The sequence below is a fragment of the Brachyhypopomus gauderio genome, chromosome 20 (assembly GCF_052324685.1).
Source record: "Brachyhypopomus gauderio isolate BG-103 chromosome 20, BGAUD_0.2, whole genome shotgun sequence".
Classification (NCBI taxonomy): Eukaryota; Metazoa; Chordata; class Actinopteri; order Gymnotiformes; family Hypopomidae; genus Brachyhypopomus; species Brachyhypopomus gauderio.
This window is the reverse complement of record NC_135230.1, coordinates 12,655,101-12,678,810: the sequence shown is the minus strand read 5'-3', so window position 1 is coordinate 12,678,810 and position 23,710 is coordinate 12,655,101. Positions and strand designations below refer to the sequence as shown.

Genomic DNA, 23,710 nt, shown 5'->3' with positions numbered 1-23,710 from the left:
AAAGTTAACTCTGCAGTGTGTGCGCACAGGGAGTTCCCAATGCAGAAATTTCCTCTGCAAAGCAGAGAGCGCCAGCTCACGGTCCAGTCGTCGCTGCGGTACGCAATAAGATCAACGTAAATGATTCCCAAGTTACTAAGAATGACGTAGAAATTTCCGAGCCCACCACTGTATTTGTGTTAATGAGGCTTTTATTATACAGGATGGCTGTCACGAATTAAAGGGTGGGGTAGTTTTTATTATATATATCTGTGGTGTTATGTTTAATGTGCTATATGTCTAATGAGAGAGGATTTAAAATGTTTAATTAAAGACTGGCCCAAGTGGTGTTTGTGCAGGGAAGGTAGGAGATGAGACAGGAAAAGATACAGGCAGGTTCTTTCATCAAAGGTCTAATGCTTTGGAAATATTTTGTGTCTGGCCCAAATACCCAAGGCTCATCCTTTAGTGTGTCTCTGCCGATACGCCCCTGGGTTAGACTTGGCATGGACTTTGAGACAAATGAACGCCACGTGAATCTCCGAAGGCACGGGTCAGTCTGACACGCCCACAATATTATCAACACCGCACGCTGACGCTTTGATTTGTTGTTTCTTCCATCGGTCAGCCTGCCTCCTCACGCGCCGCTTTCTGGCGTTTGACAACATGCCACACGGCTTCATCCTTCCCCATTCAACCCCTTTCCTTATGGTCAATTCAATCAACCAACTTAGTGCAACACATGCATGTAATGCAAGTACATATTGCAGAACTGTATAGGGTTAAATGGGAGACCTCCTCTGTCTTAAGCCTGCTATCAGTAAGATTAGGCAATCAAGCAATGCCAATGTGCAGATTACTCTAGTGATGTCTCCTTGTCACATATTGCCCAATTAAATGAGAACAAATAGACTGATATCACTGGAAACATGAACTCAGTTGGGTTTTGTTTACTTTTATTACTATACATAATAGATTTTTACCCCTAAATCCACTATAACATACAACATGGACTTATTTGTTTACACAGTACATAGTAAATACTCCAGCCGACCAAAGTTAGTTTAGTTTTCCTCACTGATGAATGTGTGTAGAAAGGACTATCCAACTCATTTAAAAATGGCAAGCTGGATCATCCCGTTTCAAACATCCTCAACCGGGTCGGTCTAATTCTCTACACCCGATCAGAACACACATAAACCAATCAGAGCTCGGCACGGTATTGCATCACATGCAATTTCTATAAAACAGAATGTGGTGTCTTTCAACAGCTTCAGGATAGCAGTGTGAGTCATTAATATTCACAGTATTCTCAACTAGGTGCAAGGAATTCCACAACAAAGAAGAACAGAGCAGGAAGCTCAAGAAAAACACCTTTCGTTCTTTTTCTCCTTCTCCCTTTCAACAGCTCCTCCTCTCCGGGTTAAGCAGACAGCAGTGAGGACGGGTACACGAGGGACGTCGTCGCCGGTGTCCCGTGTCCCGTCACACCCAGGCAGGTGCACGGTCAGGCCTCCTGGTGGGGGGCTCGGGGGGGTGCACGGGGGGGCAGGAGTGAGACTTGATGCTGTTGTGCTTGCTGACGGCCTCGTCAAAGTCGAGCAGCCGCTCGTTCACGCGCACCTCCATGCAGCCGTGGTAATAGGCAGAGACGGGTGTGGCGGAGAGAGGGAGATCTGGAGAGGGTGGAGAGGGAGAGATTAGCTCAAGTGATCACCTCTCAGTGCTGGGCAGAAAGCTATACGTTTAGCAGATCTGCAGAGAGAAACGGCTGGCCAGTCACTCCGGAAAAGCCTCGTCTCTCGTTTCCAGGAAGTGCTGATCTGAGGAAATCTTAAGTCAACCTACACAGCTCTTTTCCAAAAGCTCAGGGGGTTTAGCTGCACGGCCTGGGCTAGTAACCGCTTCCCGTAAACAGGCCTGCCTTAAATATTTAAAAAGATGTCACAATCACGTTCGGAATCGTTCTCGCAGTGGCTTTCGAAAGGATTAATAACGGCAGGTGTCGTCCTGGGGAAGGACGGCACACACGCTACAGCGGTGGTTTCACACTGGAGCCGACAGGCAGCTGTTCAAAGTCGAACAAGAGGCATCGCCTGCCACACTAGCCTTTTGAGAAACAGCTACCTGGCACCTGCACTCAGTGGCCACTATATTAGCTGCCCCAGGCTTGTATATGCAGTTTGTAGGTGTACAGTAACCATAAGCCTTCTCTCAGCCCACAGACGCTCTGTGGTCAGAAGCTACAGACTGCTGAGCTATGAGAGGATGGCTAATGTGAACGGGTGTGTGGCAACTGTGCATCTATGGTGATTCAAGAGTTTTAACACTGCAACATGCTAGTTCACACTAGTTTCTGTTGAAGCACTAGCCTGAGTAAGATGTATAACCTCTGTACAGTGTCTGTGTGGTTCCATGGTGTGTGTTGTCTGTGGTGTGTGCTGTCTGTAGTGTGTTGTCGTCCATGGTGAGTGTTGTCTGTGGTGCGTGTTGTCCGTGTGGTAACGTGGTGTGTGTTGACATGGTGTGTGTTGTCCGTGCGGTAACGTGGTGTGTGTTGACATGGTGTGTGTTGTCTGTGTGGTGATGTGGTGTGTGTTGACATGGTGTGTGTTGTCCATGTGGTAACGTGGTGTGTGTTGACATGGTGTGTGTTGTCCATGTGGTAACGTGGTGTGTGTTCTCCATGTTGTGATGTGGTGTGTGTTGACGTGGTGTGTGCTGTCCGTGTGGTGACGTGGTGTGTGCTGTCCGTGTGGTGACGTGGTGTGTGCTGTCCGTGTGGTGACGTGGTGTGTGTTGTCCGTGTGGTGACGTAGTGTGTGTTGACGTGGTGTGTGCTGTCCGTGTGTTGACGTGGTGTGTGTTGACGTGGTGTGTGGTGACGTGGTGTGTGTTGTCCGTGGTGTGACGTGGTGTGTGTTGTCTGTGGTGTGACGTGGTGTGTGTTAACTACATCCGCTCATTCTCACACAGCACGTGAGTGAATTAAAGGCAGTGGAAGCCACAACTCCACTCACCCGGCAGTCCCCCGACGTAGGTGGCCACCGGTTGCTGCATGGTGGTGTTGAGCGTGGCCAGCGCTGGTCCCAGACGTTCAGCCTCGGCGTACGTCACCACGGAGGAGTTGGCGGAGATCTGCAGACTCTCCGCCGTCACCCGCACGCCCACCACCAAGTGCTCGGGGTAGCACAGCATCATCGACTTGAGGGTTGCCACGGGAATGCCATCCAAGAACACCAGCAGCTCCTGAGATGGAGACGAGTGTGGAGAAGTCAAGTGTGTGAGCGTGCAGGTGTGTGTGTGTGTGTGTGTATGGAGCATCACGTAGGTGTGTTCTCACAGCGATGACCTATGCACTGTCCTGGGAAACATTTAGTCAGCCCTGTCAGGTGTGTAAGAGATGTATTTTCAGGCATTATGGAATGATGTTGAAAGACATTCTTATCCATATAAGGTCTATAAGACCCACATATGCCATCTACAGAACTTTGTTACGGAACCAACATACACATTTCATACTAAAATGATTCCAACATAGGTGGTCCAATATATTAAATGTGTGTCAGGGGCAAACATCAGATAACGGACTACCATCATGTACAAAATACTGTGCTTCATAACCAGCACATGTGGTTTATATGTCTTTTCTTCTGCAAAGGGGTAACACTGGTGCTGAGGTTTCACTCTACTATACTTACTGCCTCGTTGGGGCCCTTAGTGACCACAGCGAGCGAGAGGGGCACCGTGTGGTTGGAGACGAGGGCGAAGAGGACGCCGGTACTGCTGGACGGACGTATGCTCATCTCCACGTCCACTGTCCACTGGCCGTCTCTGCCTGTGCAGACAAATCCACCACGGTGATGGGGGACACGGTGATGAAGGGCACGGTGACAGGGGGCACGGTGACAGGGGGACACGGTGACGGGGGACAAATAATCTCATTTAATAGACAATGAACATAAACATAGAAGGACATCATTGTCCATGCAGGAGCTGCAGGAGTGCTCAGTGCCCAACATCAGGACATCAGCGCTCCAGTGGGTTAGTGTCGGGCACTCACTGTAGTCCAGGCTGAAGTGGGCGAGGCCGGCCCCCGTGAAGAAGGAGCCTCTCTCCACGTAGACGAAGCAGTGCTTGCTCTCCTTCTCCTGAATTACCTCCTTCACCCCGGAGGCCCCCCGGTTCAACAGATTCCAGCCGCGGATGCAGCCGTCTAACCTGGGGTTGATCTGAAGTTTTACACACACACACACACACACACACACACACACACACACACACACACACACACACACATACACAAACACAGATTTGCACATGTACACGGTCCGCAGAAGCCAGTTCACTCTGAGGAAAGGAATGGATGATGTATGGTGTGTGTGTATATGTGCTGAGCAAAGTTTATGCAGATCCCGCCTGCACAGTTCTAGGCTTGTACCTGTTTGACGAGGCTGCTGTTGCGGTTGGGCAGGCCAGCGATGTAAACCTTAGTGTCCAGCCTCCCGCTGGCCGTGCTGAAGAGGCTCCCCGGACTGCTGATGCTCAGCACTGCCTCCTTGCTGATCTTCACGCTGATACTGTTCTCCAGCTCTTCCACGGAGATCTGGGGATCAGCGCACGCCAGAGAAGGAACAAAACACAGCTCGAAACGTTCGACTGCAGCCAGACGGTCTAGAGTCGGACCCCAAAACGGGCACGTTCAGCGACGCTGTTTACAAACAACGCTTCTGCTAATGTTACTGACCTCTCCGCAAAATTCTACAGCCCCATAGCCTACATGAAGAACCAAGCACGTTTAAGGTCAAGAACGTTTACAACTCCGGAGCCACAAACATCAACCTTTACTTCCCACACAAGCAAGTCGTTTATAATCCCATGCGGGACCACCCACCACATGCCACTGGCCGTCGTTGATGGCTCCGCCCCCGCTGGTGACCTTGGCCGTGCTCTGGGTCCTGAACTGCACCTCGATCCGCCCGTCCCTCAGGCCCAGCATCAACCACGCCCCCTGCGGGGACTCCGCGTACAGCATCACGCCCTCGGGGTCGAACGTCCGGAAGTCAAACTCCGCGGCGAACCTGCCGTGCGGTTTCCGAGATTTCACTTTTTAAACTTTGTGGAAATAACATTTCAGTTACAATTACACTTGTAATTACAAATCCCAAATAATTATTAACATATATAAACGTATATGTATGTATTGTATAATCACATATTTGTTTTATATTCGTGAATAAATGCTATAAATGACCCCCCCCCCCCCCCCCCCCCCCCCCCACCTGGTGGTCTCGGAAGGCAGACGGAAGCGCAGGTAGATGACGGGCCCCCCGTTGAACTGTTCCCCCAGGTACAGCATCTCCTCGTGTTTGTGGTCGTAGAGCGGCACACAGACGGGGATGTCCTGGCACGTGTGCCCGTCGGCAGCCAGGGTCAGGCCCACGCGCCCGTCGCACTGGCACGAGTAGCTGCCCAGCGTGTTGGTGCAGTCGAAGTCGCACACGTTCCGCTCACACTCGTCCACGTCTAGCAAACACACGCGCGCGGACGAGGTCTTGGGTCACCACAGGCAGGGATGAAGACGGGAGCTCCAGCCCAAATGAATGACGTGCCTGAGACGTCTTGAGCTTGTTATTTGTGTGATGTTTGAGGTGATATTTGTAATACTGAAACTACCAAAAGGCCAGATAATACATGGTAAATTCAGCCCTGACGTCTGGGGCGTTTACGCAGGGTTAACTGGTTTATAACGCCCTCTAGTGGTAACTGGACTGCATGTCCATAGAGGTGACTGTCAGTGGTCTGTAGCAAATATGCCAGTGCTGATGGGCACAGTGAATTGGACAGAGTTCAAGTGACACTAATGGTGGGAGGAACTCTGGGAACCTAGACTGGAGTTCTGGGTGGCTTCAGCTTTGCACTGGAAGGCTGCAGCTCCCTTTTTCAAAAGAACAGAAGAGACACGGGACGAACAGAGACGATAAAGAGGACAGAGAGAAGCAGAGACAATAGGGAGGACAGGGAGCTGTGGAGCATGAAAACTTTGCCCCAAGAAACCACAGGGGAATTCAGAGGGTAAGGAGGGGAGGACTTTCATCCAAAATTCAGCCGTTACATAACAGTGTGTTGTTCGTGTGTTTGTGTGTGTGTGTGTGTGTTCTCTTACCCTGGCACTCGCGGGAGGTGAAGTTATACTTGTATCCTGGGGGGCACTGGCATTCAAACTTGCCTGGCGTGTTGACACATTTGGATGGTTCCCCACAGAGGCTGGGGTAAAGTCTGCACTCGTTAACATCTGGAGGTGAGATTAAGATTAGAAGATTAATTCCCTATTATTCTAAAACCTTTCTGCCATGTCCGGATTTGTCCCCAATCCAGGGGCTTCAGTGTGCACAGAATCTTTGGCTGCAAACGTTTCCGCCACAAAAAAGCGGATATCAGTGCCTCATATCCACATAAACACAAATTAATGTTTCTCAGATGTTGAGCAGCAAACAGGCAGAGCTAAGAGCTGTTTACTGTGACAGCAGCCAAATGAAGGTCAAGGTCTGTAACACACTAACACAGCTCTGGAGCTAAAGGTCTGTAACACACTCACACAGCACTGGAGCTAAAGGTCTGTAACACACTCACACAGCACTGGAGCTAAAGGTCTGTAACACACTCACACAGCACTGGAGCTAAAGGTCTGTAACACACTCACACAGCACTGGAGCTAAAGGTCTGTAACACACTCACACAGCACTGGAGCTAAAGGTCTGTAACACACTCACACAGCACTGGAGCTAAAGGTCTGTAACACACTAACACAGCACTGGAGCTAAAGGTCTGTAACACGCTAACACAGCTCTGGAGCTAAAGGTCTGTAACACACTCACACAGCACTGGAGCTAAAGGTCTGTAACACACTCACACAGCACTGGAGCTAAAGGTCTGTAACACACTCACACAGCACTGGAGCTAAAGGTCTGTAACACACTCACACAGCACTGGAGCTAAAGGTCTGTAACACACTAACACAGCACTGGAGCTAAAGGTCTGTAACACACTCACACAGCACTGGAGCTAAAGGTCTGTAACACGCTAACACAGCTCTGGAGCTTAAGGTCTGTAACACACTCACACAACACTGGAGCTAAAGGTCTGTAACACGCTAAAACAGCACTGGAGCTAATGGTCTGTAACACACTCACACATCTCTGGAGCTAAAGGTCTGTAACACACTCACACAGCACTGGAGCTAAAGGTCTGTAACACACTCACACAGCACTGGAGCTAAAGGTCTGTAACACGCTAACACAGCACTGGAGCTAAAGGTCTGTAACACGCTAACACAGCACTGGAGTTAAAGGTCTGTAACACACTCACACAGTTCTGGAGCTAAAGGTCTGTGACACACACAGCACTGGAGCTAAAGGTCTGTAACACACTCACACAGCACTGGAGCTAAAGGTCTGTAACACGCTAACACAGCACTGGAGTTAAAGGTCTGTAACACACTCACACAGTTCTGGAGCTAAAGGTCTGTGACACACACAGCACTGGAGCTAAAGGTCTGTAACACACTCACACAGCACTGGAGCTAAAGGTCTGTAACACGCTAACACAGCACTGGAGCTAACGGTCTGTAACACACTCACACAGCACTGGAGCTAAAGGTCTGTAACACGCTAACACAGCACTGGAGCTAAAGGTCTGTAACACGCTAACACAGCACTGGAGCTAAAGGTCTGCATACTTTGTACAGGATTTCTCATATGTTTCTTAGATATAAAACATAATGATTATGGAAATGCTTTTATATCATATACCATATTAATGAGTTATTATCATTTCATCATGGGATGCATATGCCAGTGCATGTAAATGTATTGTATATGGAATATCTGACTGTTCTAGGATTTTTGTTATAGGTTTTTTACAGAATAAAAGATCAGTTACTTTTATGTATAATTTACCTCCTTGCACAAGGAGGTCTGAGTGAACAAAACATGGTTATAACAGAAATGTGGGAGGTGTGTTAAACATGTGCAGGTGGGAGACACTGAGATGGTGATGTTTTTATCTCCACGGGCCTCCTGACACGTGTGGCCACATAGCTCGGCTGGAGTCGTGTTTTTGCTCTCTCAGGAAAAATCCCAGCATTCCTGAAACAGCTGCCGGGGCTCCGATCCAGCTGGCTGACAGCATGGAGCAGGAGGGAGGGCAGCTGGTGCTGGATCTACTGTCCCTCGTCCCTCATTGGTCACTTTGGTTCAGTTTTGTTCACGGCCCCACGAGTGCTTGTCCAGTGCTGTGTACTGTTTCCTTCCTGCGGTTACCAGACACTCCCCATGTTAGCACTGCTCTGCTGCGACCCACTCGACTCAGGGGTTACCAGCGCTGGGCTTTTAATCTCCTCTGGATCTCCCATGGATCCACTCTGAATCTCCGCTGTGCTCCTTTATGTTATTATGGAGATTAAAGACCCTACACACTTGCAGCATTATCTCACACCTCTCTGCTCACTTATCTGTTATGATGAAGGTCTTGGATAAAATTTACAATCATCTCCATTTAGTTAGATTAAATGCCCAAATAACTAGCTGATATTAGCGCTACTTTTCTACCAATATAATCTCATGCAACAGGGAACATTTCTCTGTCTCTAATATTATGCATTATTCTGACTCTATTTCAACATCTGTTTAACATTTTTATATAACTGGCCACTGAACAGTCCTGGAATATTTGAACTGTAACGTTTTTAAAATGTGTAAAACATCCTGGTAAGGAAACAGTGTTCTGAATGCTGAGAAGAATGGACACGGTGTTCCCAACATTTGACCTGGCACATTCTGAGAACGTTCCAGAAGATCTTTTAATAACCAAGAAGAAGAAACCCTCAGAGGAGCGTTCGTGGAACACAAAACTGTTAGCTGGGTTAACCACTCTTTTACAGGAGTATTCATCTGATCTTTCTGGCACTTTACTCTTTCGTGTTCCTCATGAGAGATGGAACACACATCACCAGAGTTCCCTCTGACCATGGCACAAAACCACCATTCATTAGTACTGATATTAAACTGATCGTAGAACTGCTGATGTATCTTAACACTGGGATGTGTCTAAATTGTTCAGTTCAGCACGGTATGTTGGCCGTGTAATAGCAATTAACATTGAACTTTTGTTTAGGGGAGACCCTAATATCACAGAGTGCTCGTGGACAACAGAGAACACACGGTTTGTGGGTGTGAGGTGGTTTGAACAGCTTGACGTACGTGGGATGTCTTACCTAAACAGTGGATGTCTTCCTGCAGGTGGTACCCATCTTCACAGGTACAGTAGAAACTTCCAGGTACATTAACGCACCTGTGGCTGCAACCGGCGAGAAACTCTTGATCTTCACACTCGTTGATGTCTGTCAGGCAACAAAAAAGCAGATTTTACTTTGCTTTGATGAACCAGTGATTCTGTTCAGTGGTTACCCAGACTGGCCAACACAACTGATTCTTACCCGTGTACAACAAGTCTGCAAAAATCATATTCGAGGACTTACGTGATATGAATCTACATACCCTCCCCCATCTTTCCTTAACGCGCAAGAACGATTATAGTTTATATACTATTGTATTTGTTTTATTTGTGTGTGTGTGTGTGTGTGTGTGTGTGTTTCAGCTCTAGGTTGTGACTGTGTGTGTGATGGGACAGAGCCTTGGTCACGCACCCTCCTCACAGTGCACTCCACCCCAGCCTGGCTTGCACACACAGGTGTAAGCGCCCTTGCCATCCACGCAGCGTTCATAGCCCAGTTTGTGGCAGGGCAGGGGGCGGCACTGGTCCGTGATTTCTGCACACAGCACCCGCGAACATCTCAACCCCTTCATCTCAGAACATCACAACATCTCAGATCATCTCAGAACATCACAACATCTCAGATAATCTCAGAACATCACAACATCTCAGAACATCACAACATCTCAGATCATCTCAGAACATCACAACATCTCAGAACATCACAACATCTCAGATCATCTCAGAACATCACAACATCTCAGAACATCTCAGAAAAGGTTCTGAAGACCTAGCGGGTGGCAGAATACTAAAATGGGACGGCCCTTTGGGTCTTGCCTCATTTTGTGAACATCAACAGGACATGACAGTCAGAAGAACAAGGCTGACCTAATACGCAGGTACGTTGGTCCTGGAGGCTCCCAGATTCGGCCCCTGAATTGGGGACGCCTGTGCGATGTGAGCCCAGGCAATCTAAAGCACAAAGACATCTGTGGAGTGAGCAGCAGGACATCACAGTAACAGAGGGCACATGTGGACACACTAACTCCACCTTAATGAGCTATTATCACATCATGGTAGAAGGGAGATAACACATGCAAATGAATGCAATTTGAATGCCCCATTGATCAAAACCATTAGCATATATAACAAAAATGTAATGACACCGATCAAAGTGTGAAGCACTTTTAAGATCAAATACAGGCTGTGTATTGTCTTTTAGAGCCTCAGTTATCAGATAAATGAGCCGTTTTTGTCAAGACGTTGGAAGGCAATAGAATGTCAAAAACTGCAAACAACCACATCAGTGGGCAAAGGGCAAAACCTATGTGCTAACGCACGACTGTGTAATGTCGTAACCGCAGTGAAATGTAATCACAGCAACACATCTGGACAGTTTAACAGGATTGTCAGTGTTTCTGCCATTTAATGTAACTTTACACAGTGACAGTTCTATTTGAATTATTCTGATGATTCTATGCTCAACTTTTCTGAGTTTAACAGATTGGCCTTCTGAGATGAGTAATGAGTATTTTAGCAGTCATATTCAGGATGCTGGTCTTAATGACATCATTCTTCAGAATTTGCGATACTGATCATTTGTAAAAGACAAATAATGACTTACCAATATATCTGGGATAGAAGTACTCCTAAAAAAATCAGATATCACAATATTAGGCTGGATTTTTGTAACTTTTACATTGTGATAAAAATGTAAAGTCCCCACATGTTGCTTTTAAAGCCAGACAAGGATAAGTTGTAACTTTTTAAACTAAGTCACCTAACATCGTTTTAGAATGATGGTGGCAGGCTGTGAATTGCCCCATCTTTTCTGCCCATGGCACTAGTCACGTGACTTGACCACGCAAAAACAGTGCTGTATGCGTCATCAGCATGGACAAGTTCATTGATCCGAAGGCAGAGATAAAGTGCGCACTATTGACAATGCGCACTCACCTGCGGCACACAAACTGCACATCGCACAAGCCAATGAAAACGCAGGCTTCACTGTATACTAAGATTAAGGACACAGTGGTAAATGGCTAACGTTCCCAACAAAATCTCAACCTGGTCTCCCGAAAGCGTCACTTACTGTCTCGGGGGTGTTCTCAAAGATCTCCCGCGCCTCCTCCTTACTGCACAGTTCCTCAATGCACTCTCTCTCCAAGTTACCCTTCTTGTGTTCTTCAAATCCGGAGTTTGCTCGAGGTCGCCGCGTTAGAAACTGCGATGCCTTGTTCTGCGTCAGGACTCGAAAAACCACGGGTAAATGATTTAGACAGCACAAAGGTGTGTTTAAACTCATCTAAAATAGCTGGTTTGACGTGAAGAAAACATGGAAAACATACGAGTGCCAACTGTTGCAACAATAATAAAAGCACAACTTTACTCTTATATGAAAGAATATGATCTTCGACGTGTTCCTGTGGCTGAAACAAGTGAATAAACAGGCACACGTAACATCGTCGCAGAAACTCGCATGAAGATTTAACCCGATTAAGAAGGTCCACTGTGTGCGCTCACGCAGGGATTTCATGTGCTGGTTCATTTAAACCACCGCAGTGAACTTTCTGGCGACATCACGACTGGACCAGCAACACCGACACGTGTAAAACGTTTCAGCGGTCTATGGTGGTACTTAGGGACGTCTGTCCGTTAAAAGACTGCCAGCGTATAATGAGACGAACGGATCATGCTTCACTGACATTGCCACTTTAATACAATTCAGGAATACCTGGTACTAAGGTCTTCACAATTCAATAAGGTAACAACTCGATGGTAAACGTGGATTCCAATATCCAATGCAACTTTGTAGAGGTGGATATGCATCAAGTTCAAACCAGAACTATCTAAGCGGAACAGGTTTGATAAACCGGCCAAAGCGGGGATTCGTTTTAGTCGATGAAGTCGGCAGGGATTCCCTGTGGTTACTTACATTGGTGGGCATCGCAAAACGTCGCCAGTAGTAGGAGATTAGTCAGAGTTTCACGCAACACTTTCTTTCTCCACATAGTCAAGGTTGACTTGTATTTCGAAGGTATTTCCTGATATTTTCTAGCAGTTGCTTTCGGGTCTGTGTGGGAACTTTATTCTTCCTCAAAATGTTTTCGCTGGTTCGCCAAGAACTGGGAGAGCGCAAATAGCTCGGGGGGAGTCAACCGACAGAGGGCGCTCTAAGGCGCGGAAGCCTGAATGCTGTTGACCCTGTATTTACATTAGCCCCGTCTTATCATGTAAACCACAGGAGCCCCATTCAGGCTCATATTGTGTTTTTGGTTACATCGCACAGTTATAGTAGGATCTGTTAACGGCGCAATAAATACTGTTTGTATTTTTACTTGTAACCACCACATGTAATTTACAATGAGCCCAGCCTAAACTGGCCCCCAGTTAAGGTATATTGTCCATTTAACTTTTTTTGTAAAGCGTTTTTATAGAACGTTTTAAATACAATAAAATCAATTAATATTCAAATACATAACACACAGACAAAGCTTCATTGATATTGACTTCATTTGAACCAAAAATCTTTTTTACTCATTTCACATTTGACCTGTACACATCTGACTTGTAATAATACTCTCTACACTTATATAAAATACACTGTTCTCCATTTTTAAGGTTTCACTTTGAAGAAAATTACTGGAGTTAGAATATAGATTAGATGAGTTATTTATCAATTATAATTTGTATCTGATCGGGTATTGATAAAATAACCGATCATGAAATTATTGCATCATTTATACTGTGTGTCTGAAGACACTACAGTTGGACTTTTATAATCAAATGATTTCAACCACAAAATGTTCTAATGTTGATATAAAAATAAATACTGCACTTTTTGGAGTGGGTAACAGAAAAGTGTCAGGCTTATACTAAAACAATATATTCACACTAAAACATGCATTACTAAATGAACTGTCAGGAAATTGTGAAATCATTACATTTCTGAGACCTCATACACTAATGGACAAAACACTTATAATGTCACAAATGAAAATGAAAACGAAATGTGAAAGAACACGTACGGAAACAGGAAACATTTACATATATGGCAATTTCTTTAAAAGGTGAGAAATTTCCAGATGAAAAAATTTGAAACATCAGTGTTTCACTGATTAGACTGATGCACAATCACTCTCTCTTCAGTTTACACACACACACACACACACACACACACACACACACACACACACACACACACACACACACACACACACATACACACACACACACACACACACACACACACACACAGGATTTGTAACCTGTCTCTCAGAGGGAAATAGTTATTAGTACAAGACACACTTAAAAAAAATGCATTCCTTACAATTCATCAAATTCAACAAAAATTTACAAAAGTCTGGCATTGGTGGAAATGGCAGTCTGTATTCTAAGGGCAACTGTTTGACACCACTTAGCTATCTAAGCAGTATAAATAATTTGGTTTAAGAAAGGGGCAATGTACAAAAGTGACTTGGAATTGGTCTTATCAACTGGGCATACTGACCCTTTTCCTAGTTTTGACTTTGTTTTACTAAAATGGTTGAAGAGTGTGATATTTTGGCATGTACACACATACACACATAACTGCGGTCCTCACAGTGCTGTACTTCTTCAGTTGGGTTTATGTTTTGGCTGAGCTACACACTGTGGGTGAGGCGGTGTTAAGGAATGTTCACAAGGGATGGAACAATACTGCAACAAGTTTGAACAACGCGCAAGGTGCAGGCAATAAAAAGCAAACAAAATGACATCACAAAGGAAATTACATCACAAAGGAAACACTTCACAAACAAAACAATGACATCACAGCTGAGTGTCTCTTAAACCACCTCAATATGTCTTTAAAAAAAACAAGAATACAGGTAACATCTGATTCAGATAGGTCTTCCCGATCACATTTCCGACCCAATTACCGTTCCAGTTCCGAAAGCCTTAATCCACTGCTCGTGTCAACATGGGCTATTATTTTTTTTACGTGGTTCTCTGGCTACATATATATTGGCAGGTGAAAAAACACTACTGTCTTGAATTAACAGATGTTTCTTCATTTGAAAGTAACGAAGGTGTAGCCCTACATCACAAAGTTCACACCAGCCGGGTCTTGGCCTTCCTGACCTGGGACTGACTGCAAGGCATGCGCCAATGGGGTTTCCACCAACAGAAAAACAACTCAGAATCAGATATAAGAATCAGATACTCTCAGACCTGTAGTTTGGTCCTAAGGACTTAAAAGTGAGTGTAAAACACTCAAGACCTAAAACAAGGTATTTTTCCTTCTATTGTCATTTCAAAAAACAAAGGTTACATCGAACTTTTCCACAACGTGCCACGAGGTGGAGCCGCACCGTCGCCCGGGCACGTGTGACGAATAAAGTGCCTGACTGCTGACACGCAGCTCAGCGGGAAGCTGCAGACTCAGTCTGTAAATCACAGAAAAATGCCACAGCGTCCAGTGAGACGCTCGCTTCATCTCACTGGGGTCTTTTGTCTTCTGTCGATCACGATTGGTTGTTTCATTGATTGACATTGCAGAGACAAGGGCACCATGGCAGTGGGAGGGTTCAGATCGAGTAGGTGGAGCTCTCTGACTGTTGACGAATATAGCACTGGAAGCTCTTGTCACCGATTGGATGCTCCCTGTGCAAACAGACAAATAAAAGATTAGTCTGTTCAGTACTATATGGTAAACTGGCCAGATGACTAACAGGGCTGGATCCATGCCCTGCAGGCACTAGCACAGGGACACGTTTACTAGTAAACCTCAGTCCTCCTGTAACATGTAGCGCTGTAACATGTAGCGCTGTAACATGTAGCGCTGTAACATGAAGCGCTGTAACATGTAGCGCTGTAACATGTAGCGCTGTAACATGTAGCTCTGTAACATGAAGCGCTGTAACATGTAGCGCTGTAACATGTAGCTCTGTAACATGTAGCACTGTAACATGAAGCACTGTAACATGTAGCTCTGTAACATGGAGCTCTGTAACATGTAGCTCTGTAACATGTAGCGCTGTAACATGTAGCGCTGTAACATGTAGCGCTGTAACATGTAGCTCTGTAACATGAAGCGCTGTAACATGAAGCGCTGTAACATGTAGCGCTGTAACATGTAGCTCTGTAACATGAAGCGCTGTAACATGAAGCGCTGTAACATGTAGCGCTGTAACATGTAGCGCTGTAACATGTAGCTCTGTAACATGTAGCTCTGTAACATGTAGCTCTGTAACATGTAGCGCTGTAACATGTAGCGCTGTAACATGTAGCTCTGTAACATGAAGCGCTGTAACATGAAGCGCTGTAACATGTAGCGCTGTAACATGTAGCTCTGTAACATGTAGCTCTGTAACATGTAGCGCTGTAACATGTAGCTCTGTAACATGTAGCGCTGTAACATGTAGCGCTGTAACATGTAGCTCTGTAACATGTAGCACTGTAACATGTAGCTCTGAAAGTTGTACTCACTGGCTGCCATACTTGGTCTTGCGGAACTTGTCGCGCTTGTACTGGGCGTGCTGCTGCTCCAGCGTCTGCACGGCGGCGACCACGTGCTTCAGCGTCTTGTAGGTCTGCTGCGGGTCGTCGATGATGAAGCTGGAGTACTCTTCCTGCTCGGGCCCGTCGTACACCGACTTGCTGCCGCACGCCTCTGCAGAGGGCGCGCACACGGGTGGCAGGGTCAGGACAGACGTTAGCGGCGCTGACGTGCTAAAAGGCTAAGCTGCTGCGCGGCGGGGCTCACCTTGCATCTTGACCAGCTTGGACATGTAGGTGCTGAAGAGCGAGTAGATGCGCTCCGTCTCACGGTCGCCATCGATGTCCAGCTGGATGTTGGCTGGCAGGCCGCTGCGTGGACACACAGGACACGAGTCAACTCTACACGCACGCCGATCAGTGTCGAAACACAGTGTGTCTATCTGTGACTCCCAACACTAATCGCTCCTCCCAGAGACATGGAGAACTAAACACAAGAATGGGAGACTGCAGCTGTGGTAATACTTCGCTGGAAGCCACAGGGCGTATCTAGAAGCTCAGTAAACGCTTTTTAGCTACGGCGTTTTTGGGACGGGCGAGTCCCGGGTGACTCACCCGGTACAAGGCGTGCAGCCGGGGGCGGAGTCTACGGAGTGCTTGCAGCAGAGCCAATGGCCGTTGAGGTAGGCTGAGGGGTGGTAGGTGCTCAGGCGCTTGCGATTGCACTGGCTGACCTTGGTGAGGATGTCGATCCAGTCACGCGCCTCCACACAGTTGTTGGCCTGGATATAGAGCGCCCTCTCTGGCTGGATGACCTGGAACATCTTTAGGACATAGATGGAAGGCTGTCAGACTCAGCAGTTCATTTCTGTGGCTACAGTGTATATAAAACATGTGCAGCGTGTTATACAGTATGTATAAAGCACGCGCATACATTTACAAAAAACATGATAAGGAAAAACATCCCATTGGGAGATACGGTAGTCAAAATCGAGATGTCACAGTTCCCTCTGTAAGAGGCGTTTTTCACGGTCTCCACCGGTCCACAAAAGTTAACATTTTGTAACATTTTGTCCCACCCTATTAAAATATCTTGCTACAGGACTGAATCAAGTAAATCATCATCATATTAGTGAAATAAAAGTGCTGTCTGATTTTTCTTTTTTTTTTGTATTATGCATGGATTCAGCCAGCCCCGTCGACAGGGGGGGACAACCGGGTCTGTTGTCCCGGGCCCCAGGGCCAGGGGGGCCCATCAAAGAGCCCAGCAATTTATTTTTTATTTAAAGTCTATAATTTTTAAATAATCTTGAAATCTTTCATTAATATAAAATTCTGTACTCAAATTAAACTCAATGGCTAAAATATATATGTTTTTTTACCTATCTGCATATTTTCCATTAAGTGCATACACCCCCGCATCCCACTGGAAAATGGTTTGATCCAGCACCGACCGTAACCGGCTGGTACCCGCACAACAGCGGGAAATACAGTGGTGGATAGTTAAAGAAAACAGAAATCTGGAGCGCAGAAAAGAAAGGAAAACATTTACCTGACGAATTTTAATGTTACATTGCGTTCCAGGTTTGAAAAGTGCTGGAATTTAGGCTAAAGTACTTGAAAATGCTTGAAATTGTAACTACTTCGTTTCACAACAAATAGCTGTCTGACTGAACAGTTCTCGTGAAGACGTTAAGATTGGGCGTTTTGAAAATAAACAACCATTAAATAATGTGATAAAAAGGGAATTATTTCGAGTATATCCAGAGCCGGAGTGGCTAATCGGGAGATTCGGGAGGATTCCCGATGGGCCGACTCATGTCAGTCTCTAGTTTGGGCCGATTGGGAGGGAAAAATAATTTTGGGCCGGATTTGGGCATGAAACTCCCGGGCTGAAAAAGTGTCCCACTCCGGCCCTGAGTATATGTATAAATATTTAACTTAATTAAGCTTAACGTGCTGGAAAATATTGAAATGGACCCTTAAAGTGAAGTACAAGTGCTTTAATTCCACATTATAAAGGTGTATGAACCCTGCAAACATGACTTTGTTCATTGCGACCTCGCGAATGGACAGCGCGCGAGGCCCTCGCACACGGGCGGTGCCACTGCGATTACGTCATTTTCGCGCGAACCCTCGCGCCGCTCGCGACGCGTCAAGTATAAACCAGTCAGCTGTCAGAAACAGCTTTGATGTGCGGCTATATTATATACTATATGACCTAACAGAAGGATTGTCAAATAACGAATTTCAAATGACGTGCGCCGGGGGGAGGGGGGGCACATTAAACTTTCTTGTCCCGGGCCCTAGCAAGACTGTCAACGGGCCTGGATTCAGCACACGGATTCAGCACAGAAGTGTATCCTGTTTATGGATCTTTAAGTAGTAACTCAACAAGTGATATGCAAGGATGGACAAACATTATAGTTGTCTGAGGACATTTTTGGACATTTGGCTGATGTTGACATGCAATGACCGCTATAGAGCCTTCTGGTATGTGTGTGTGTGTGATTTGCTCTTACATTTTTCATTTTGAAAGACTCCTCCTCTAATCTCTCCACTGCCAGGATGTTTTCGATAGGAATCCTGCACAGAGCCCCTTCACCTAGATACAAGGACAACACAACATTACTGGTATAATTCTAATGAAATATAAGGAAGATGTGTAGTACTGTAATACCTTATAGCAGAGGTGGGGACTCGAGTCACATGACTTGGACTCGAGTCAGACTCGAGTCATTAATATTAAGACTTTTGACTTGACTTGAAAAAATATTCAGAGACTTAGACTTGACTTGGACTTTTACACCAATAACTTGGGACTTGAATTGGACTTGAACCTGTTTACTTGCAAAGACTTGATTTTTTTTACACCAAATCTAAATTTTAAAACGCATATTAATATTTATAAAGTGCGCCCCATTAATTTCATTTCCGTCCTTCTGACGCAGACCAGTCCTCTGCTTTTCCATACTCTGTACGTGTGTGCATGAGCTGCAGCACAACCAATCAAATGGGGGGTTGGCGAACGTAAATTTTTACCGGGCGGGGTGTAAAATGGACACAAATTAAGTATTATATCGCGATCGATCGATCGCCAGGGGTTGGTGCCAGAGCGAACTAGTAACTCATTGAATCATAGATGTGGATCAGAGGTAAATAAACTAGATTTTTTTTCCGTCGTGAGAAATCGGACGTGTGGCGTGAGAGCGTGTGAAGACGGTCAAATGCGTGTGTCTCACGCTCAATGCGTGAGAGTTGGCAACCCTGGGTTCTGTATCTGAACTCGGGGAAGAGAGCCTCTCTCTGTCACCATCATAATATCCAGTTCTATCTCAGCATGGATTGTGTATTTGAAGACATCTACGTCGAGAAAAAAATATATTGACAAAAGTGGAGCGAGTTTTCAGCTATGGGGACATCATTCATCGTGCACAAATGACATACAGACTTTTGGCCAGGAAATGCAATGCAGAATAGTTTACTGAAATGTCTAAAGTTGCAGATTCCTGTTAATTGTTCAGTTCTTATATTTGTTTGTCTTGTGTCACTCACACATGTTCTCCAAGAAACCAGATAAGAGAAGAGAGGGAAAATGCTGTTATGGTTCTTTGTATTGTACTGTGAAAATATCAGCACTTTTTATTTGAACATGGAGTTCTACTTATGACTTTTTCACAGAATATTTATTTCTGGAAAATTGTAGTTTAAAGTATGAATATTTTTGCAGCTAAGTTTAACAAATTGAACTGTGCAATAAAGAGGTGTAATTTTAATTTTTTTTAATACTTCGTGTTTTCAGTTGCACATGTTTTATCAAGATTTGAGGAGAATACAGATTTTAAAAAGAACGCATGTCTATTATTTACATTTAAAATATACCTGCAACATTGGTAAAAAAAAAAAAAAAAAAAAAAAGACTCGAAAGGACTTGAAATTCCAAGTTTCAGACTTGGGACTTGACTTGACTGATGCCTGTCTTGACTCGAGACTTGACTTGACTTGAGTGTCTTTGCTTGAGACTTGACTCGGGACTTGAGGTATAAAGACTTGGACTTACTTGAGACTTGCAAAACACTGACTTGGTCCCACCTCTGCCTTATACTGTAAACACTAATGTGCAAAGGAAGTGTGTTTTGGCCTTGGACTACATATATGCACGGTTTGTCTCTGCATTTTAAAATCTGCGTTTTCTCAAAGCATTTTAAGAAGTGGACTAAATCTGTTGCATCTTGGCTTAATTGTTCTTTATAGAATTTGAATTCTGGTTTGTGCATTTGTGGTGTGAAATCGGCAAACGGAAAACACACACGCGCACTCACATACATCACAATGCTTAAAGCGCCCAGTAGAAGACTCAAACAAACCAAGAGATGCCAACAATACGACAACACACACCAATACTACCCATGCTGGCCCGGTTGGACTGAGAGAGGTAGCGTGAGCAGTCAGAGCCCAGACACAGCGCTGGCGGTACCTTTGGTTTTATGGTAGGTGAACTCATGGTTGGTGAGGCGGAACCATCGTTTCTTAAAGTTCTTCATACCAAAGCGATTTCTCCCCTGTGCTCGTTTGATCATAAATCTACATGAGGGCAGAAGAACATTATGGAGGAGAGAGAGAGAGAGAGAGAGAGAGAGAGAGAGAGAGTTAATGGTTAATGAGCATGTGTTAAAAAAATCAATACTGTAAAATGACTACCAAGACCTCCTAGTGTAAAGAGCTCTTCCTCTGGGAATCATTAGCATAAATAAAACAAATGACATGGTGACCATTTAATAAGCATTGCTTCCATTAAATAACTTAGCTTTTTCATCTTGCTTACACATAAAAAAAGCTAAACCAAAAATAAGGGAATTTCTATGGCAACCAGAGGGAGGCGTGGCTATCAAGGAAAACCAGGCCAAGGCCAAAACACAGCAGGACATTTTGAGGACGGGTTTGCACATAGTGCAGTTCCATCTGTCCTGTACTCTTGAGTGTGGAAAGGGCTGCAATGTGAGGGGAAGCTCCACCCCCTTTTGCAGGATCACTTCCAGGTCAGCTGCCTCTACCCCTACCCCAGGAAGGGTTCTTATGAGCAGACTCGCAACCACATCCAGCCCATTCAGATTATGCGGCCAGTCAGAGTCAGGCATGCAAAAGTTTCTTCTGTTACCACGCCAAGTGTTTTTATTCGGTTTTTAATAGAAGCTGGCCTGAGAGAAACGCACCGGATAAGGGATCGTGCTGTGGAGTGAAGCCAACAGCACTGGTGTGGCGTGCAGGCTGCGGTGAGGGGTCGATGTCACTCACCCTTCCTTCAGCATGATTGGCGTCTCGATGCTCTTCTGGTCCCACCTCCCGGAGGACGAGATCAAATCGAGAAACTGCACAGGGACACAGCGACAGATCACACAGAGAGACAAACCGCTCGGCCGAATTTAACGCTCGGCCCCTCGTGGACGTCTTAAGAGAAAAGGGCTGCAGGAGACTTTAACGAGCGCTCGTAAAGAGCGAGACGAGGTCTGGAAAGAGGGATCCATCCTCCTCGTGCAGCGTGCGCGGAAGAAAAGAGACGCCAGCGTCCCAGCGTCGGCACGCACTCACGTTTCTAACGGCGTCTGCGTACTTCTGCTCATTGAAGTAATCGTAGAACGCTGCCATGTAGTTCTCCTTGAAGTTGGCCTGGAGAACAGAGACGAAACGTCACGGCCTTGTCAACACACCTTCCATGTGCTCAAGGAACACAAGACCTGTGGGAGGGGTTTGAGACTTGAGGGAGGGGTTTGAGAGCTGTGGGAGGAGTTTGAGAGTTGTGGGAGGGGTTTGAGAACTGTGGGAGGGGTTTGAGACCTGCAAGAGGGTTTTGGGAGCTGTAGGAGGGATGTGAGACCTGTGGGAGGGGTTTGAGGGCTGCAGAGGGTTTGAGAGCTGTGGGAGGGGTTTGACCATGTTGAAATCCTTTATGAGGCCTTTTTCAATAATCCTGATTTGCCCAGCCAAAGCTCTGGTGACTCTTGGAGCTGTTCATAGCTGGATTCTCCTTAATCTAATAAACTTGACCCCTACTCTATTTATTAACCCCGTCAAAAAGAGCTCTTCCAGGTCGCGGTGGTGATACAGGAACATACATACATGGATGATTTAATGACATGGACACCCTCTCCAGATACCCTCTCCCATCCTCCCCACTTACTGATTTGGACTTGGCGAGGCTTCCCAGGGTCTGGATGGTTTTGGAGATCAGAGTCAGAGTCCGTGATGTGCAAGGATCCTTTGGAGGCAGTGAGAGAGAGAGAGATAGTCAAGGAAGACATACTAGCACACACACACACACACACACACACACACACACACACCCATACACTCACCGGATGGTGTGGTCTGAGCTGGAAGAGGTTTGGGGACAGGATCGCCGGGGCAAAGAAACGCAGGAAGATGAAACTACTAACAGCAGTGTACCTTACATCCAGATCCACTATAAACACACACACACACACACACACATCATTATCATCCTTTTTATTATCAGTATAATCTATCGGTGAGACCCCCCCCCCCCCCCCCCCCCCCCCCCCCCAACCACATTACATTCGGACAGCCTATTGTGCACATCCACTGCAGTGTGCACCATTGTCCAGCAGGTGGCACTGTGTGCGCTTTAATGCAAATCTACCCACCGCTTCCAAACGCTACATGGTGAGAAGCATGAGGTGAATGAGGAGACAAGAGGAAATGCAGAGAAACAGATAAGATCTAAATAGCCCTTGTCTGAATGAATGGTTCTGTGAAGACCCTTTCATGATGGTCCAGGATCAGCTCCTGCTACCCAAGCAGAACCGTTGCATGTCGTAAGCTGCAGCAGAACTGCACTGAGATCAGTTTGAAACGCTAAGCTGATCCAGACCCTAATAAATGAAGGTGGTTGGTTCTATGCTCTGAAGCGTTCTGCCCAGCTGAAGGTCACAGTGCACAAGTGCGCATGCATTTGTGAATGGTTACCTTGGAAACGGGTGGCAGCAGACTCTCGGAGTGAGAAGAAGATGTCGCACATGACGGTGGGGCACCTGACGCCGGAGGTAGTGATAACGTTAAAGATGCGATCCACATACTGACGCAAGTTCTCCTGAGGACATACGGGAAAACACACATGAACGTACACACACAAATACACACACACACACACACACACACACCCACACACACATGCACAGCTGTCATCAAGTAAACAGACAGACAGTTATAAAAAATTGAGATTATAACATTCTGTAATGTCTGGCATCTTCTACATGTCTGTAGCCAGCAGGTCTTCTCATTACTATATGCTGGAGAGGACAGGAGAGTCCAGGATCATGTGCAGTTTATTACCCCCATAACCTGAAATGGACAGAACACACACACACACACACACACACCCACACACACACAGGCTCATAATCATGCAGAGAACGAGAGAGGTGTGACTCACCCTGTTGGTCTCCAGATTCTCCGATTCCTTCAGCTTAACGGGGTCAATTTCACAAGGCTTATGGTCGGTGCAGATCTACAGCACACACACACACACACACACACACACACACACACACACACACACACACACACACACACACACACACACACACACACACACACACACACACACACACACACACTCAATAAAAATTCCACCTGAATAAGCCCAGGAGAGAATGAACTAACTCAAAAGGCAAAGAGTTACACAGCGAGTCACTCACCTCGTCGATGATGGGTTTGAGAGTGACCTGCAGATAGTGCATCCCCGCTAGCTTCATGGTCTCGTCGATGCATTTGGACGTCAGTGAATTACCCCGGAATATCGTGTTGGGATCCCTGTGATGAGCAAGACAGTGGAGCTCGGCATTGCTGCAAAATCTGGGCCAACGTCAAGATAATGAATAATGTACTGGTGAAACCGTAGGACTCCCCAGTCCTGCGAACCCGACTTCATGCGCCCTTAAAAACACCAGGCACTCAGGACAGA

At 46.0% G+C, this 23,710-nt stretch overlaps 2 protein-coding genes across 4 annotated transcripts in view; both read right to left on the bottom strand.

Moving 5' to 3' along the window:
- Nucleotides 1-918: 918 nt before the first annotated feature.
- Nucleotides 919-12,509, bottom strand: pros1 (protein S). Of its 2 annotated transcripts, none has more exons than XM_076982342.1 (14): nt 12,188-12,509; nt 11,345-11,491; nt 10,877-10,901; nt 10,141-10,224; nt 9,686-9,808; nt 9,254-9,379; nt 6,146-6,274; nt 5,262-5,505; nt 4,874-5,060; nt 4,421-4,585; nt 4,043-4,211; nt 3,681-3,817; nt 3,000-3,228; nt 919-1,655 (listed from the first exon to the last, which is right to left on the bottom strand). In XM_076982342.1, exons 1-14 carry the CDS (start codon nt 12,197-12,199, stop codon nt 1,465-1,467), a joined length of 1,968 nt encoding a protein of 655 aa, XP_076838457.1. In that variant the 5' UTR covers nt 12,200-12,509; the 3' UTR covers nt 919-1,464. The 2 variants fall into 2 exon arrangements, with proteins under 2 accessions (XP_076838457.1, XP_076838456.1); XM_076982341.1 differs by having other exon boundaries at nt 11,345-11,502; nt 12,188-12,502.
- Nucleotides 12,510-12,747: 238 nt separating this feature from the next.
- Nucleotides 12,748-23,710, bottom strand: part of rasa3 (RAS p21 protein activator 3) — a 43,055-nt gene continuing 32,092 nt past the window's right edge. For both annotated transcript variants that reach the window (XM_076982340.1, XM_076982339.1), the window contains exons 12-24: nt 23,445-23,559; nt 23,180-23,254; nt 22,714-22,837; nt 22,083-22,189; nt 21,908-21,985; nt 21,319-21,396; nt 21,025-21,098; nt 20,207-20,313; nt 18,252-18,334; nt 16,345-16,553; nt 15,998-16,101; nt 15,721-15,904; nt 12,748-14,895 (exon numbers count right to left, since the gene is read on the bottom strand). In XM_076982340.1, coding sequence (XP_076838455.1) covers nt 14,820-14,895; nt 15,721-15,904; nt 15,998-16,101; nt 16,345-16,553; nt 18,252-18,334; nt 20,207-20,313; nt 21,025-21,098; nt 21,319-21,396; nt 21,908-21,985; nt 22,083-22,189; nt 22,714-22,837; nt 23,180-23,254; nt 23,445-23,559 — 1,414 coding nt within the window. In that variant the 3' untranslated portion in view covers nt 12,748-14,819. The remainder of the gene's footprint in view (nt 14,896-15,720; nt 15,905-15,997; nt 16,102-16,344; nt 16,554-18,251; nt 18,335-20,206; nt 20,314-21,024; nt 21,099-21,318; nt 21,397-21,907; nt 21,986-22,082; nt 22,190-22,713; nt 22,838-23,179; nt 23,255-23,444; nt 23,560-23,710) is intronic.